At 38.0% G+C, this 17,078-nt stretch overlaps 1 protein-coding gene across 2 annotated transcripts in view; it reads right to left on the bottom strand.

The window, feature by feature from the left end:
- LOC121699815 (trypsin I-P1-like) overlaps window positions 1-11,816 on the bottom strand; it is a 51,024-nt gene extending 39,208 nt beyond the window's left edge. Inside the window, exon 1 of one of the 2 annotated variants that reach the window (XM_042082267.1) lies at window positions 11,724-11,816. In XM_042082267.1, the coding sequence (XP_041938201.1) occupies window positions 11,724-11,778 (55 nt within the window). In that variant the 5' untranslated portion in view covers window positions 11,779-11,816. The remainder of the gene's footprint in view (window positions 1-11,723) is intronic. The other variant, XM_042082268.1, reaches the window with a different exon arrangement.
- Between the last annotated feature and the right edge of the window lie 5,262 nt (window positions 11,817-17,078).

Below are 17,078 nucleotides of genomic sequence, written 5' to 3'. Positions count from 1 at the left end.
CACTCATTGTCATAAAACAATGTTTATTATGAAGTTGGAGAAAAACACTGTACTACTGTGAGGTAGTTTATATTTCTGTATAACAGACTATTGCTGTTTTTGTGCTTCACATCTTTCAGAATATTAAGCCGCAAGTAGCCTAGTCCGCTCACTAGTGGATTTCATTGAAAGTGAAAGTAGACACGTTGATCAGCTGCGTTCTGAAGAATGCTTGATTCAAGTTCAGTGTGTGTGGCGAACTAGTTTCTCAGCAGAAGCCATGAAACGGTAAAGGTCAACAAATTGATTTAAAATGACATCATTTATGAAGTTATTTTTTTCTCGTTTTGGATTTGCATCGGGTTCACGTCCAGTTTGACCTGTCAGGATTTCCCGATAATGATAGCAATCTCGTGATGCTGATATTGAATTTCAATTCCTGCGCTTGTAAGCTTCTGTGCTTGAAGTTAGCTGTAACAGGCTAGCCTAACGTTACTGGTTTACATAGTTTTAACCTCAAAGCCTGTCTACCTACCTTTAGGCCTACTAAATTGTTTAGTTATATCAAAACTTCCCATAAAAGTCATTAGATGTCATCATTTAAGGGGTTATTTTTCAAAATGTTCTAGTGCCACCCTTGCATAGCCTCTTGAATTTTATTAAGTGTAGGTGATGTAAATGCATACGGTAGGCAACACCATAGTACTCGAACAACATGGGGGGGGGGTGTATGGTCGCTCCGTACTACATATAGTATAGTGTAGTGTAGCGTGTGTGTGTGTGTGTGTGTGTGTGTGTGTCAAAAAGTGTATGGGAGTACAGTAATATAAATGAGAAAATTCTACTGTAGATAGCACTAATTGTATGTTCTCTAAATTCCAGCCCGGAAGCCAGAGCAGGTTTTGGCCCGGTACAAAAAATTATTAAAATACTTCAAGAGGCTTGGAACCATGTCTGGTGCTTTTAGACAAGTCGGCGTTGACAGAAACACAGTGGTGGTCAATGCCCCAATTGCAGAGCTGTACATTGCTGCACCAGAGCAGTACAAAGAGGTTTCAAAAATGTATACCCACCCTATGAAGTTAAGTGAATTTGCTGCACAGTGTGCTTCTGCAATTGAAGGAGATGAGGAGATCGCTGCTGCAGTAAACATGTTAAAAGCAAATGGAAAGCTGCTCCCATTAAAGAAGAAGTGATAAGCCACATGTTTGAATTTTGTATTATGTATATTTCTTTTTTATTTAATGTTATGTTTTCCTGTAAAGTAATTTTTTAACTTTTTGTTCAATACCTTTGTTCATAGTTTATTTTATTTTATTCCTGGGTTGTGTGTTTTTTGTTGAAAAGAAGAATTTATATAGCTTTAAATAAATATTTGTACATTGTACATATAAATAATATTATTATATACGTATATATATATATATATATATTGTTGTTGTTTCATGTATATATTGTTTCATTTATGACAGCATACGGGTGCGTTAATTATTATGGTAATTGTATGTGCATTTTCTATTTTCCTGTGAAGCATTTATTTTATTATTTGTTCAATACCCCATTGTTCATAGATTTTGAACAAAAAGACACCCCAGTGGGGGGGGGGGGGGTGTTCTTTGTCACTGTTTAAAAGCACATTTTGTGTTGACAAGAAGAATAATTAATTTAGCTTTAAATAAATATTTGTATGTTTCTAGCACTTTGACATTTCTTTCCCTTTTCTTAAAATAATACTTATTTTATTTGTGTCTCTTTTGTATCTACTAGCTTTTGCAACTCATTTATAAATGCTTTGTAAGGCATAGCAAGCCCTCACTTTAGATGGGCTCACGCCATGTAGTCAACTAATCAGTAGTAACTCATGAGTTAATCATGAATTAAAGAATTGGTAAGTGCTTATTAAAGGTGCATTAACACACTAACTATCCGTAGGTATATTTCTGAAGGCATGTCCAAATAGAACAATACATGTGTATGTCCAGGTTCTGTTAGCATTTGCAACTCATTTATAAATCCTTTGTAAAGCATAGAAAGTGCTCACTTTAGATGGGCTCACACAATATACATAACTAACCAGCAGTAACTACTTAATTAATCAGGGATTACATTATTGTAAAGTATTTGTAACCTATGAAATAACACCCCAGTTATTAGTTTAGTCCTATATCTATATTATAACATTTTATTTAAGGCATGAACAAATACAGGCCTAGATAGTCTTCCAGGTTTTAACCAACCTTATACATTCCTAAGTACCTAGTTGGTAATGGTAAAATGACTTAATTTACAAACGGTTATTGTATCCTTTATTAATTATTAAAAAATTACTCATAAACGTTTTACATGGGCTTACTTATATGGGCAAACCATTTACTAACATAAGAGCAATGCTTTACGAATGATGAACAAAGCATTTAGTAATAGTTTGCAACTTGATTATCATGGGGAAGTTATTTAATTTATAAATGGTTGTTTCATTATTTATTAAGTATAATTCATGTACTTACAAACATATTTTTTGGATAGGCTTATTTCCTATGAACAAACTATTTATAACTGCATGAACAAATGCTTTACTGATGATAAATTATGTATGAACAAGAAATTACTAATGATGAACAAACCATTAACTAATAAGTAACAAAGGCTTAATAATTGATGAATTGTGTGTAGTTATTATAAAGTGTTACCGTTATTTGTAGTTATTTATGAGTATTGACTAAAATAATATGATAATGCATTTCAAAAACAAACTTGTTTATTTTTAAATAATATTGTCACAGTGGAACACAGGGAACATCGAAATATATTAAAGTTCTGATAAATAAAATGTATAAAGATATGAAACTTAGTCTTTTGAACAAAAACATAATAATAACAACAACAACCAAATCAAAGTTACCAGTATTAAAAGACTGCTTCATAAATATAACTTTGAACTAAGACTTAATAATTACAAAAAATAATGATGACATTATTACTATCATCATCATTTGTATTATCATTAAACAAGATAAAGGTCACTCTTAAATGTTTGAGTGTGCGTGTGTAATAATTAGTCCCTATTGCCTTATAAGCTACCTTATAATTAATGTCAGCTTGCTTATTCCTTTACCTGCACTTTTAAAATTATTTCCGTCAAGCTACATTAAACCATTTTCAATCATCAGTTGCTGCCTGCCTTCTAAAACCTACTATTTAATGATCTAAATCCATGTAACTCGTTAATGCTGCGGCTGAACGACAGTCTGAAACGCACACTTGGCGTCATTGGATTTCACACACGTGTAAAAGAAAAGCTAACTTTTATGCACATGCTACGTTTTGCACAAGCTACGTTTGATACTTTTTCTCTATGTCTAAATGTTCACTCCTCGCACGTCTAACTTACATTTTACAATGCAGGGACTGTAACTACAGATATACTAGTTATAAATCATTACTTTATTTAGGCAGAATAAGTTTGTTGTGGTTTCCAAGCTCATTAATGTTAACGTTAGCGGTCTTCTACCGGTCTTCGACAGTCAACTACACTGTAACAACGTAACGTAATTGGGGGCCAAGCAGCGAAGCTGCGAAGGCACCCATTGTGATTCTATGATTTCTTATTATTAGGGGTCCGAGCAGCGTAGCTGCAGGACCCCTATTGTTTCTGTACCGTTCATTTTTGGCCAAAATTCTGTAAAAGTCATACTGCTGCCTAAGCCGTAACTCCAAAACTCTTCAAATTTTCAGGTATGGTTACCAGTACCCCCCTCTGCCCATAACCCAAAATGTGGGGTACTGCACCCAAAGGTGGCGCTGTTGGAAAAAAAAGTTAATTATGCTAATTTCTCCTTACCAGATTGACCTAGACTCAAAATTCTTTCAGAATATTAATCTCTAAACTCAGATGCATCTTTTTGGCCCTGGTCTTATGGTCTAAAAATGTTTATTTTTGACACAATTTCATGGAAAAGCCAAACATTATAAAAAGTTTCACACTCTTCAAAAATAATCAAATCTTCACCAAAATTCTCACAGACTATGTTTAGACCAAGCCTCACAAAAGTTATGGATCAGAATTTTGATATTTTGTTCCATTTCAGAGATATAGGCTAATAAAGTTAGACCACTTAGGCCATTTTTCCTAGATCACCTATATTCCTATAAACCGTAAGTCCTAGAAACTAAACATTTTCAAGTATTGTTACCAGTACCCCCCACTACCCATAACCCAAAATTTGGGGTACTGCACCCAAAGGTGGCGCTCTTGTCAAAAATGCTTATTTCTCCTTACCAGATTGACCTAGACTCAAAATTCTTTCATGATATTAATCTCTACATTCAGATGCATCTTTTTCACCCTGGTCTTATGCTCTAAAAATGTTTACTTTTGCCACAATTTCAGAGAAAAGCCAAACATCATAAAAAGTTTCACATACTTCAAAAATTATCAAATCTTCACCAAAATTCTCACAGACAATGTTTAGACAAAGCCTCACAAAAGTTATCAAAATAATTTGGATATGTTTTTCCATTTCAGAGATATAGACCAATAAAGTTCGACCACTCAGCCCATTTCTCCTATATCACCTATATTCCTATATGAGTAATTTTTTTTCCTTGGTGAACAACCATACAACCATCATTATGTGGATACCATTAACAGTGCACATTTTCAGATCTGTACTCTTTTTTATAAAGCCCTTAATTCTATTGTCAAATGTATGCTAGGAATTTTCTTGATGTTGTGTGTTTGCCAACACACCTTTTCACCATGTGAATGTGACTGCCAAATATGTAGGATTGTCAGTGGCTCAGTGGGATAATGCCTAGTGCTGATGTTTGTTAGGTTGAGAGTTCGAATCCCTGGTAGTGCTTTAGGCTCTAGCTCGAATACTATTGGTTATTGAAGATTCACACCATTGAACAGCACCTGAATGAAATCAGGCAATCAACATACACAGTCATTAGTTGCCAAGAATCAGAATGCCGAGACACTCTGACATTTAGGGGAACTTCTTTGTTCACTATTTTTCCTTCATCATTAAGTCTATCATATTTATATTTCATCCATTAGTGTTCTTCTCTACAAATGTCTAATTGGCCCAGAATTTCAAAAAGATTTCAGGTGTACTGTTTTAGGAAAGCCCTTCATTTTATTGTCAAATGTATGCTTGGAGTTTTTCTTGTGTTTACCAACACACATTTTCACATGTGAATGTGACTGCCCAATGTGTGTGATTGTTAGTGGCTCAGTGGGATAATGCCTTGTACTGGTGTTTCTTAGGTTGAGTGTTCGAATCCCCATTAGAACTTCAGGATCAAGCTGCACATGCTATTGGTTACTGAAGATTGAACAGCACCTGAATGACATCAGGCAATCAACATACACAGTCATTAGTTGCCAAGAATCAGAACGCAGAGACATTTTGACATTTAGGGGAACTTCTTTGTTCATTATTTTTCCTTCATCATTAAGTCTATCATATTTATATTTCATCCATTAGTGTTCTTCTCTACAAATGTCTAATTGCCCCAGAATTTCAAAAAGATTTCAGGTGTACTCTTTTAGGAAAGCCCTTCATTTTATTGTCAAATGTATGCTTGGAGTTTTTCTTGTGTGTTTACCAACACACATTTTCACATGTGAATGTGACTGCCCAATGTGTATGATTGTTAGTGGCTCAGTGGGATAATGCCTTGTACTGGTGTTTCTTAGGTTGAGTGTTCGAATCCCCATTAGAACTTCAGGATCAAGCTGCACATGCTATTGGTTACTGAAGATTCACACCATTGAACAGCACCTGAATGACATCAGGCAATCAACATACACAGTCATTAGTTGCCAAGAATCAGAACGCCGAGACACTCTGACATTTAGGGGAACTTCTTTGTTCATTATTTTTCCTTCATCGTTAAGTCTATCATATTTATATTTCATCCATTAGTGTTCTTCTCTACAAATGTCTAATTGCCCCAGAATTTCAAAAAGATTTCAGGTGTACTCTTTTAGGAAAGCCCTTCATTTTATTGTCAAATGTATGCTTGGAGTTTTTCTTGTGTGTTTACCAACACACATTTTCACCATTTGAATGTGACTGCCCAATGTGTATGATTGTTAGTGGCTCAGTGGGATAATGCCTTGTACTGGTGTTTCTTAGGTTGAGTGTTCAAATCCCCATTAGAACTTCAGGATCAAGCTGCACATGCTATTGGTTACTGAAGATTCACACCATTGAACAGCACCTGAATGACATCAGGCAATCAACATACACAGTCATTAGTTGCCAAGAGTCAGAACGCCGAGACACTCTGACATTTAGGGCAACTTCTTTGTTCATTATTTTTCCTTCATCATTAAGTCTATCATATTTATATTTCATCCATTAGTGTTCTTCTCTACAAATGTCTAATTGCCCCAGAATTTCAAAAAGATTTCAGGTGTACTCTTTTAGGAAAGCCCTTCATTTTATTGTCAAATGTATGCTTGGAGTTTTTCTTGTGTGTTTACCAACACACATTTTCACCATGTGAATGTGACTGGCCAACATGTAGGCTTGACAGTGGCTCAGTGAGATAATGCCTTGTACTGGTGTTTCTTAGGTTGAGTGTTCGAATCCCCATTAGAACTTCAGGATCAAGCTGCACATGCTATTGGTTACTGAAGATTCACACCATTGAACAGCACCTGAATGACATCAGGCAATCAACATACACAGTCATTAGTTGCCAAGAGTCAGAACGCCGAGACACTCTGACATTTAGGGCAACTTCTTTGTTCATTATTTTTCCTTCATCATTAAGTCTATCATATTTATATTTCATCCATTAGTGTTCTTCTCTACAAATGTCTAATTGCCCCAGAATTTCAAAAAGATTTCAGGTGTACTCTTTTAGGAAAGCCCTTCATTTTATTGTCAAATGTATGCTTGGAGTTTTTCTTGTGTGTTTACCAACACACATTTTCACCATGTGAATGTGACTGGCCAACATGTAGGCTTGACAGTGGCTCAGTGAGATAATGCCTTGTACTGGTGATCCTTAGGTTGAGAGTTCAAATCCCACTTGAAGCATTAGTGTTAGAATACTGTTGGGTTGTGGATGTTAACATACTACAATAGAATGCTGTTGGGTTGTGGAGGTTAACACACTATTACATTACAGCTACTTGTCAATATGGACTTGTAGTGTAACTGTATAATTATAGGCTGTTTTTCTTATTGACTCCGACACAGCTGTAGCCTATAATTATTTGTTATTCTTATAATATTTGTCATTTCTTATACATATTTAGTCGGCTCTTCCACTTGACAGAACAACTCTGTATCGGTTAAGGATGTCACGCATGAAACAATGCTGCAGAAACACGAAAATACGACTTTGAGTTTAGTAGGCTATCATTTTCAGTTCCTGTTTATCTATTGCACGATGGGTAATAATTTAAAGGAATCGTGTTGCAGTCTTGTAAATAGTGACCCTGCAAGATCCCTAGTCATTGCAAAATCATAGTCTGTGACTTAAAACTCTACTACTTGTCTTTAGATGTGAGAGGGTCTGAGACTGTAGTCTTTCAAAAATCTTTTCCAAATCTTTGCAAATCTTTCCAAAGTCTGTCAGTGTAAGGAGGTGCTGTGGAGAAATTGCTGGATTGTTTGGCTCTGTCACCAAACCACACCCAGTTTACCTGCTGGGAAACCCTGTAGCTCCGGAGCAGGGGCTCAGACCAGGATAAATTGTTTGCTCGCCCTCAGTTCACTCTTTTGTTCATCTCAACCCAGCACTCCAGTGTGTCCTGCTTTGTGTGCGTCTTTGAGTTAACGTAAGTCATCACTTTAATGACCCTCACTATGACTTTTGTGATGTTTATCAGTTTGTAGAGTAGCTCTGCCATCATGTGTATAGTTAAGGTCTTTGTTTGTTGGTTTGGTGTGTTGGAGTCCCATGTGAGAGATGATTAGGTGATGTTGGTTGACTTGGGATGTGAAGTATTGTTTAGTTGTACCTTATATAGCCATATGATTTCAGTTTATTGTTCAAATGTCAATTGGTTTGTTTGTGAGTTGGGATCTGTACTGATTTACCCCATTTCACTGATTACTCCATTTTCTGTTTGTTTCCTCTTTGATGCAGCACACATAAGTAAAGAACAAAAGAACAGATGAATTGAAACTCAAATAAAGTTCACTTGTGTTGCACCGAAACCTGCCATCTCCGTGTCATCACTTCATACCATTGAGCCTTCTGACCGAGGCTCTGCCTGCTCGCCACACACTCACTCTACCTCGACCCACATCGCCCCCTACAGTTCCTTCAGCTGGGTTGTGGAGGTTAGCATACTAGAATAGAATACTGTTAAGAATACTGTTGGGTTGTGGAGGTTAGCACACTATAACGTTACAGCTACTTGACAGGACTTGTCGTGCAAGGCAAGTATAACTGCATAATTATAGGTTGTTCATCTTATTGACTCCAACACAGAACCCACCCCCACCCCCCTTCACCTACCACCACAAATACAATTCAATTCTGTGGGAAACACTGCCTTCCATTAACAGACGCTTCATCTTATCCATGACAAATGCATAGTCCTGTAGAATAGAGTATTGTTAGAATACTATTGAGTTGTGGAGATTAGCGCACTAGAATACTACTGTTAGAATACTGTTGGGTTGTGGAGGTTAGCACACTAGAATAGGGTATTGTTAGAATACTATTAGGTTGTGGAGGTTAGCACACTATAACGTTACAGCACAGGGTAATCCTAATTTTATGCATCAAATTTATTCCAATCCAACTCAAAAGTTTTGAACAACACAAAGTGAAGGTTTTATCCAGATCAAAACCAAGAATAGATTATGTGATCTAATCCAATTTCAGGATCCTTGTTTCCCTTTGAACAAGCCATTTTCAAGATTTGATCCAATCCGATAGCCGAAATCCGATCACGTTTCTTTTGAACAATTGGGCCCAAACAATCAAAGCACATGTAAAACTAAAAAGCTATGCTACCTCATGTTCGTTTTGCTCGGACCCCGTAAATCACCGCTTGCGGTTATATTTATACTTTCTTCCGCCATGGGAGTCAATGGCAGCCCATAGAACCGTCTGGTAAAAAGTTGTGAAATTTGGCACATTGATTGGGGACAGGCCAATAATTAATTGCACCAAGTTTCATGCCGGCACCTCCAGCGCTCTAGCGCCACCAACAGGCCAAAGTTGGACGTGCGTTCATGCACGTAACTTTTGACCTGTTGATCCGATTTTGAAAAATGAGGTACCGTTGGAATCCTTGGACCAAGCCGAGTTCAACGCACCCTATGACGTCATTTTCCGCCATGATGGATTTTCCGCCATTTTGGATTTTATCGAAAGTGAAACTAAAGTTTCACGCCTCACATAGTTTGTCCGATTTTAACGAAACTTAATACATATGATCTTCAGACCAATCCGCACAAAAGTTATCGATTTTTGTCTTCGGAACTAAAACCGTTCGCCCGTAACAACCAATCAAAATATGCGGCGAAGCCGCCAAACAGGAAGTGAGCTCATATCTCAGCAACCCTTTCATCTGTCATAACCAAACTTAGTACTTGGACTTATATCCCCATCTGTAGAGCACTCAAAAAATCTGGTGACCTTTGACCTCTAGGGGGCGCTGTAATTAGCGAAAATGGATTTTGGCCTGTAGCTGTTGATGTGTTTGGAATTAAAACATACTAGTGGTGTCTGGTAGTACTTTTGGATATCCTTAGGCTGACCCAGGACAACTTGTGATGTCAACATAATTGATTCGGCCGCCATATTGAATTTAATCAAAAACACTAAAAAGTTTTCACTGGTCACAAACTTCATCTGACTTTAACCAAAATTGGCTCAGACCATCTTCAGACCATGCCTTATCAGTGTTTAATTTTCTGGAACGATTGACAAAAGCGTTCGCCCGTAACAGCCAATCGAAATTGGTGGCGAAGCCGCCAAACAGGAAGTGATTTCATATCTCAGCAACGCTTTCATGTATCAAAACCAAATTTAGTACATGTACCTCAGACCCCATCGGGAGGACGCTCAAGAAATTTGGTGACATTTGACCTCTAGGGGGCACCGTAATTGACAAAAATGCATTTTGGCCAGTAGTTGCTGATGCGCATTATTTTGCAATGGAAGTCAATGGCAGCCCATAGAACCGTCTGGTAAAAGGTTATAAAATTTTGCACACTAATTGGGGACAGTCCAATAATTCATTTCACCAAGTTTCATACCGGCACCTCAAGCGCTCTAGCGCCACCAACAGGCCAAAGTTGGACTTGTGTTCACGGACGTAACTTTTGACCTGTTGACCCGAATGGCAAAATGAGGTATCATTGGAATCCTTGGGCCAAGCCGAGTTCAACACACCCTATGACGTCAATTCTTGACCTCTATGTTTAAATCACAGCAATTGTGATCATATCTCAGTCAATCTTTTATTTTTGATGTGAAACTGATGACAGCAAGTTCCATCTAGTTCATATGTGTGCGTGCAAGGGTGGGACGGGGTGGGATGGGCAGGGGCGGTTGCGGCGGTGGGCTGGCTGGGGGAGGGGGCGGCGACACTCAGCCCTGGTTCAGCCCCACAAAATCAGTTATGTTTTGATGTGAAACTTGACCTTGTAACTCAGCCAATCTTGGGTTGTATGGCATGGAACTTGCTGTGACTGCTTAAGGCTATATGTCTGATGCAACAGCATTGACTTACATGGCAAATCTGGCCTGCTGATCTCTCTGCTTGGCCCCCTCATTGCTGCTTGCAGCTATATTTACTAGCTAATTCCGCTTCACTCTCGGCTTATTTAACAGCAGCAAAACTGGACATTGTTTTCACAAATTTTGTCATGCTTATTTGAGTTAAGAGAACTGATGGGGATGTTCTTTTAATTGTTATTTCAAGCAATGTATGTCTCGTGACCAAATCACCATGAACACACTTCACTGATGATCTCACTCGTGGATAACTGGTTCTCTCTACCGGACTCTGGCTGGATCAGCAGGTTGCAGGATGTGTGGCAGGTTGCAGGATGTGTGGCGCGTTATACATGAGTGTTGCCAGCAGGGACGGTGTAGAGCCCTCTGGTGGAAAAACTATACAACGCCAACACTCATGACATGGTTGAAGGGTGTTTTGTCCGTTTTTATTTTATTTTTAAAATATTATAAATGCCGATACCGATAATTTGGAAAATGCCTAATATCGGCCCGCCGATAAATCGGTCGGGCTCTAAAACTGACCAACTCTTGAGAACACACACACACAACCAGGTACCTTCATACACCTGACTGATTAGACAAAACATGACTAAATGATGGCGTCTTGCTGACACGTACAAAAACACATATACACACATACAGACAGATACACACACACACACACAAGCAGGTACCTTCATACACCTGACTGATTAGACAAAATATGACTGAATGATGCCGTCTTGCTGACACGTACAAAAACACATATACACACATACAGACAGACACACACACATACCTTGACTCTTGAGGAGTAAGACCATGGCTACACACACACACACACTCACATACCTTGACTCTTGAGGAGCAAGACCACGGCTACACACACACACTCGCTCACATACCTTGACTCTTGAGGAGCAAGACCACGGCTACACACACACACACACACACTCACACACACACATACCTTGACTCTTGAGGTGCAAGACCACGGCTACACACACACACACACACACACACTCACACACACATACCTTGACTCTTGAGGAGTAAGACCACGGCTACACACACAATGTTCCACACACTCATGGTGCTGCTGTCTGAGATCTGTCTGGTCTGTGTGTGTGTGACCTTGTATATGAGTGTGTGTATGTGTGTGTTTGTTTATGCTTCAGTTGTTTTGCCTGCTTGGCAGGTTTCTGTGTTTCATCAGATCTTAACTGCTGGTCATCACACTTGATCCCACACACACACACACACACAATTAAATACAACAACAGTCAGACATTACCACAGGTAAATACAGTACCAGCCATTATATCTGTCTGTCTCTCCCTCTCTCTTACAAAGTCAAAGTCTGCTTTATTGTCAATTTCTTCACATGCCAAGACTTACAAAGAGATCGAAATTACGTTTCTCATTATCCCACGGTGAAGACAAGACATATTTTACCAATTAAGTCCACAGACAAACATAACATTCAAGTAAACAATAAAAAGTAAATAAGAAGGGACATACAACGAAGAAATAAGAGCAGCAAAATTTGGTTGAAATTGTGCAATTGTGCATAGACAGTCACAGTGTTGGGCAAGTTACTTCAAAATCGTAATGTATTATGTATTACTTTACTTATTAAAGCAACACCAAATAGTTTTTTGTACCTTAAAATAATGTTTCCAAAATCGTTTCAGTGGTTCATCAACTCGTAACAGGGTGAACGGCACTTTCTGCATTCGCTTCGCGGCCCTCTATCGGCTGTAACCGCACTATGCAAGTTTGCTAGATCGGGTAGCGGATCTGTAGTTCGATGAAATGAGACATGAGAAACTACAAATTTGACTTGCATCTGATGTCGCAATACATCGTACTATCATAAAATCATGCAACATATTCTACCTTGTCTGTGGACATTGTTATTTGCAAAGCCGGTGCTGGATAAACAAATATGCATGCGACAGAGGAAAAGTTATTTGGTGTTGCTTTAATGTAATTTCAAAGTAATTTGTTACATTATAATATTACTGTCTCTGAATTGTAAGGCATTACACTACTATTGTATTACTTTTAAGTTACTTTTACCAAAATATCTAGAAATATGGATTTGGAATTCTAAATGCAGTTTATTATGCTCAATGCAGCTCATTGCACTTCTAATGGAGGGCGATGTGGTATAACATAATGACTGAGCTAGGCTTAAGGCTAACAACAGTAGAATGCAATAGGCGCAGTGATGGCTCATGATGCAATACAAGGAACAATCATAGCCAGAATTTTGTTAAAAGCAGACAAAAGGTCGAAGTCTGGTCAATTGTGATAGAAATGCTGTAACTTTAAGCTTAGGCCTACTCATTAAAATCAACAGAGAGCCCACTACCTGTATATTGTAACCCAAAACTTGTCAAGATAGGCTACACAGTGCCGCTGCTGGCCATTTTGGTGCCCTAACTGGTGAAATACAGTATTAACCTAAGTATGTCATCATATGCCAACTATAAAAATGTAATCTGCCTGTTCCCAGGGATGGGTAGTACTGTATTTCTGAAACATGTAATATGTATTTGTATTTCAAATACAAAATAGTATTTTGTCATTTGTATTTTATTGAGTTGAAGGAAATGGCACCTGTGCAAGTTCACCTGTGCAAGTTCACATAAGGACACTGACAAAGGCAACCATGTCCTATTGTCTCCATGCCAAACTTTAACAGAAAAAATGTCAGATATCTCAATGAACCACAGTGACATCAATCAGGGATGCAAACAGAGGTATGGTCAAAAAGGAGTGAGATTATCGAAGCCCACGCCCCCGCAGGAAATATCATATAATTACATTTTGCCACCACCTCTGCCATCCAGGGCTCACCCTATTCACACAAAAATGTTCTTTATATGAAAATACACTGTCCCAGTTCCTTGGCAGTGATGCAAACACATGTGAGGTGAAAAAAGAGAGAAACATGACCAACCAACCCCCCCCGTTAAAAAAAAAAAAAAAAAAAAAAAACAGTTTAAGATAGTTCCAGAAATGTATCTTTATGGATATATAAAACCATTATCATTGTTATGGTCTTGTTGCACAATTGAAACTAAAGCAGTAAGTGAAAACATGCACATCGGTGGACTGCTTTACTAATGCAAAATTGCAAACTATTACAATGATTTCATTGGATTACTCAGCATGGTTGCACAGTGCTTGCATGAGAAATACTTCCCAAAAACCTTCCCTAATTATAAGGATGCCATATAGGGGTGTAAATCACAAGTTTAATCACAATTCAATACAATATTGATTCTTTAAGCCAATGATTTGATTATTTTCGATCCTTCAAAATGTTTAGCAATTCCATGTGTTACTGGGGTCTGTTGTTCATAGGAAATGATAGATTTTGATTAATTTTCATGGATTCAAAAATGGCAAATCTGATTAATATGATTATGGCTTAATTATTAATTATTAATTACAGGCCAAATACTGAACACTGACTGTGGAATCAGCTAACACACTTTGTTCTCTTTTCCTCCCCAAAAACCTCCTGTCACTTCACTTGCCAGATGCTTTAGAATTGAACATGGTTTCACTCATATGTTGCAGTCCAAGTGAAAGGACACTAGCCTATTTGGAATATTCTATAGGCCTGCTGTTCCTTTTATGAGAGCAATTTAACTGACTGAACAAGTTTTCATCAGGCTATTGAATGCTTTATATGTGAATGCTATATACTTAATTTACCATTAGCTAGATTAAAATGGTTCTATACGCAGTTCTCATATAAATGCAGTGTTTTGTAGTAGGCTATTCAAAGCATTTCACGTTCATCACTCGTGGTGTAGGCTTATGTCTTGAGTGATCGCTGTCCCTTTAAATTAGGCCTACGTTTTGACTCTGTGCTGTTTTTGTTGATGAACGGCGCCGTCTTTCATTCAGTTTTACTACCGTTTTAATTAATGACACACGCAATCCCGTGGTTGAAGTAAGGGATTGTTTTTACCCGTATTCTTGCAATTCCCACATAACATTGAATACTAGGCCTAGGTCACTGACAGGAATAATTGTATTATTGCACGGTTCCGGATGATCAGTCAGATGGCAGCGTGTTGCGTGTTGAAACTTCCACCTGAAGTGGCCTAGCTATACTGCGGAGGTAAGAGCGCGAACTGAGAGAGTTGCCTCCTAACGGAGCATACTTTCTTAGCTGCTATCAGAACGATAGACTACAGCTCCTTTGCTACATGATCAAAGATGAGTGGAGGTTATCAGAAGCACATTTACCAGCAGGCCCATATGAGAAACGCTCTGGTTCCTCTTGTAGCCTGCTGTAGATGACGTGAAAAAAGCTAGAGTCGCCGGAAAGCATCATTGATGATCAGACCCCCCCCCCCGCATTAAAAAAGAACTCTTTGGATCTGCACGATTCACACAAGTCACCCAAACTGACGTGAAAAGCGCCGTGTTTGCTGATCAATAGATGGTGTTGTGAGTGTGTTTAAATTCCCTTCCTTGTAGCATCCATTTCTGCATTCTACAGTGGGGACAAGTTCACCTTTAATTAAATAACAATTCTATGTCCTTATTAGCTGTATACTTGAGGTTGGAGATATTAAGGCATATCAAGTTTCTCACATACTGGAACTTCAAGATACATAGCCTTATGATTTTCTTATTCAGTTCTGCACTGGACTTGAATTACGAAATTCGGCACAGATACACAATTATGGCCTATTGATTATAATGTGGTTAATTGAAAGCTCTGTCAGTCGTTTTGGATAAGCATCAGCTAGATGACTAAATGTAAATGTAAATTCTTGAATTATTCTTCTGATCACACTACATGAACTTGCATATGGTATACTATTTGGTATGACGGGCCAAATTGTATTGTTTTTACTATATAGTTTTAATAGGCTAAATGTTTGGGATATTAAAAAGCTTTTTTTGCAGTGCTTCCATACTTCCTTGAAAAAAGTATTTTGAGTATTTTCTAAATACAAAAATACAGTATTTTATTTTGATACATAATATGGTTACTGTATTTTGTAGTTTATTTTGATACATTAAAAATGAGAGTATTAGGTATTTTATTTTGAAATACATCTGTGACGATATGCTAGGCCTAAGTGACTGACCTATCTGGGTGCGTTTTGAGATGCCTGATGAAATCAGACGTTGTTGAATAGGCATAATTTATCCTGGTGCCACACACCTTGCATGTAGCTGTTCGCTTATTTCCTCTGTGCAGTTTTTGTAACCGAAAGTAATGATAAAAGGCACAACTCCGGGAGGACTTCTTGTCGCCATGGTCAATGCATTTATATCTGTGAGTGTGCGCACATAGCGCATGCGTTACATTGCACATTATGGCAAAGGGGCCATGTTGCTCGTATATGTAGCAGTAAAATAAAATAGAAATACATGAATAAATTTAGATTAAAAAAGCAATAATTGCATGAAATACAGCTTGTTCAGGAGCCTCGAAGCTCGAGTCCGAGTCAAGTCTTAAGTCTTTTGAGTGGAGTCGCAAGTCAAGTCTGAAGTCACTGTTTTTGCGACCTAAGTCCAAGTCCCCATCTTTTTTACATTTCTATCCCTTCATTCTCTTTAATTCAAGTTCACAGCACGAAGCTGACATGAAGAGCATTTATGCTTTATCAAGAATCAAAAAGATTAGCATGGCACTGCTCTAGATGTGTCATTAAAATAATTGTGCTATTTCGCGAGGTATAGAGATCTTTCGGTTTCACACAAAAAGTGCACTTAAAGGAGAATTTCGGTGTGATATTGACCTAAAGTGTATTGAAACATGATACCGAGTGTGAACGTATGTCTCATAGCCCATCTCGGCTTGTCCCCTGCACTCCAAAATCTGGCGCTAGTTAGCCGATGCTACCAACAGCTTTTTCAATAGTGGTGTTCGGCATCGGGCTAGCCATGCAAATAAATCACTGTTTTACACCCATTTACGAGGCTCAATGTATCTCCACACTGGTAGTTTACTTACAAGACGATTTATACAGTCAGTATCTTCACGAAGTTTAGCGTTTGCAGCCATCTTGAATTTAGTCACGATAAGTCGAGCAACGAGTAAGAATGAACAGGTATGATAAGGGATCAGATTCCAAAAATAATTCAGTGGAAATGCATGGATTCCAGTTGCTGCTACTGAAAGAAACCACTGAATTATTTGTGTTAAAGATGTCTGTGAAGAACCCTAAGGGCATTTTCACTACCTTCATTCATAAGGATTTATTCTGGTCATTGTAAGTGCCACACACACATATTATATATTGCTTTTTTCAGCAGAGTCTAGGCTATCCAGATCATCAGTTGATGTATTAGTACTGGCATTGATTTTATTTAGATTTTTAAAGAATTAAAATACAAAAAAGCGTATT

The sequence above is a fragment of the Alosa sapidissima genome, chromosome 24, assembly GCF_018492685.1.
Source record: "Alosa sapidissima isolate fAloSap1 chromosome 24, fAloSap1.pri, whole genome shotgun sequence".
In the NCBI taxonomy this organism is placed as follows: Eukaryota; Metazoa; Chordata; class Actinopteri; order Clupeiformes; family Clupeidae; genus Alosa; species Alosa sapidissima.
Note: the sequence above shows the minus strand (reverse complement) of the source record. Positions and strands in the feature narration are given on the sequence as shown.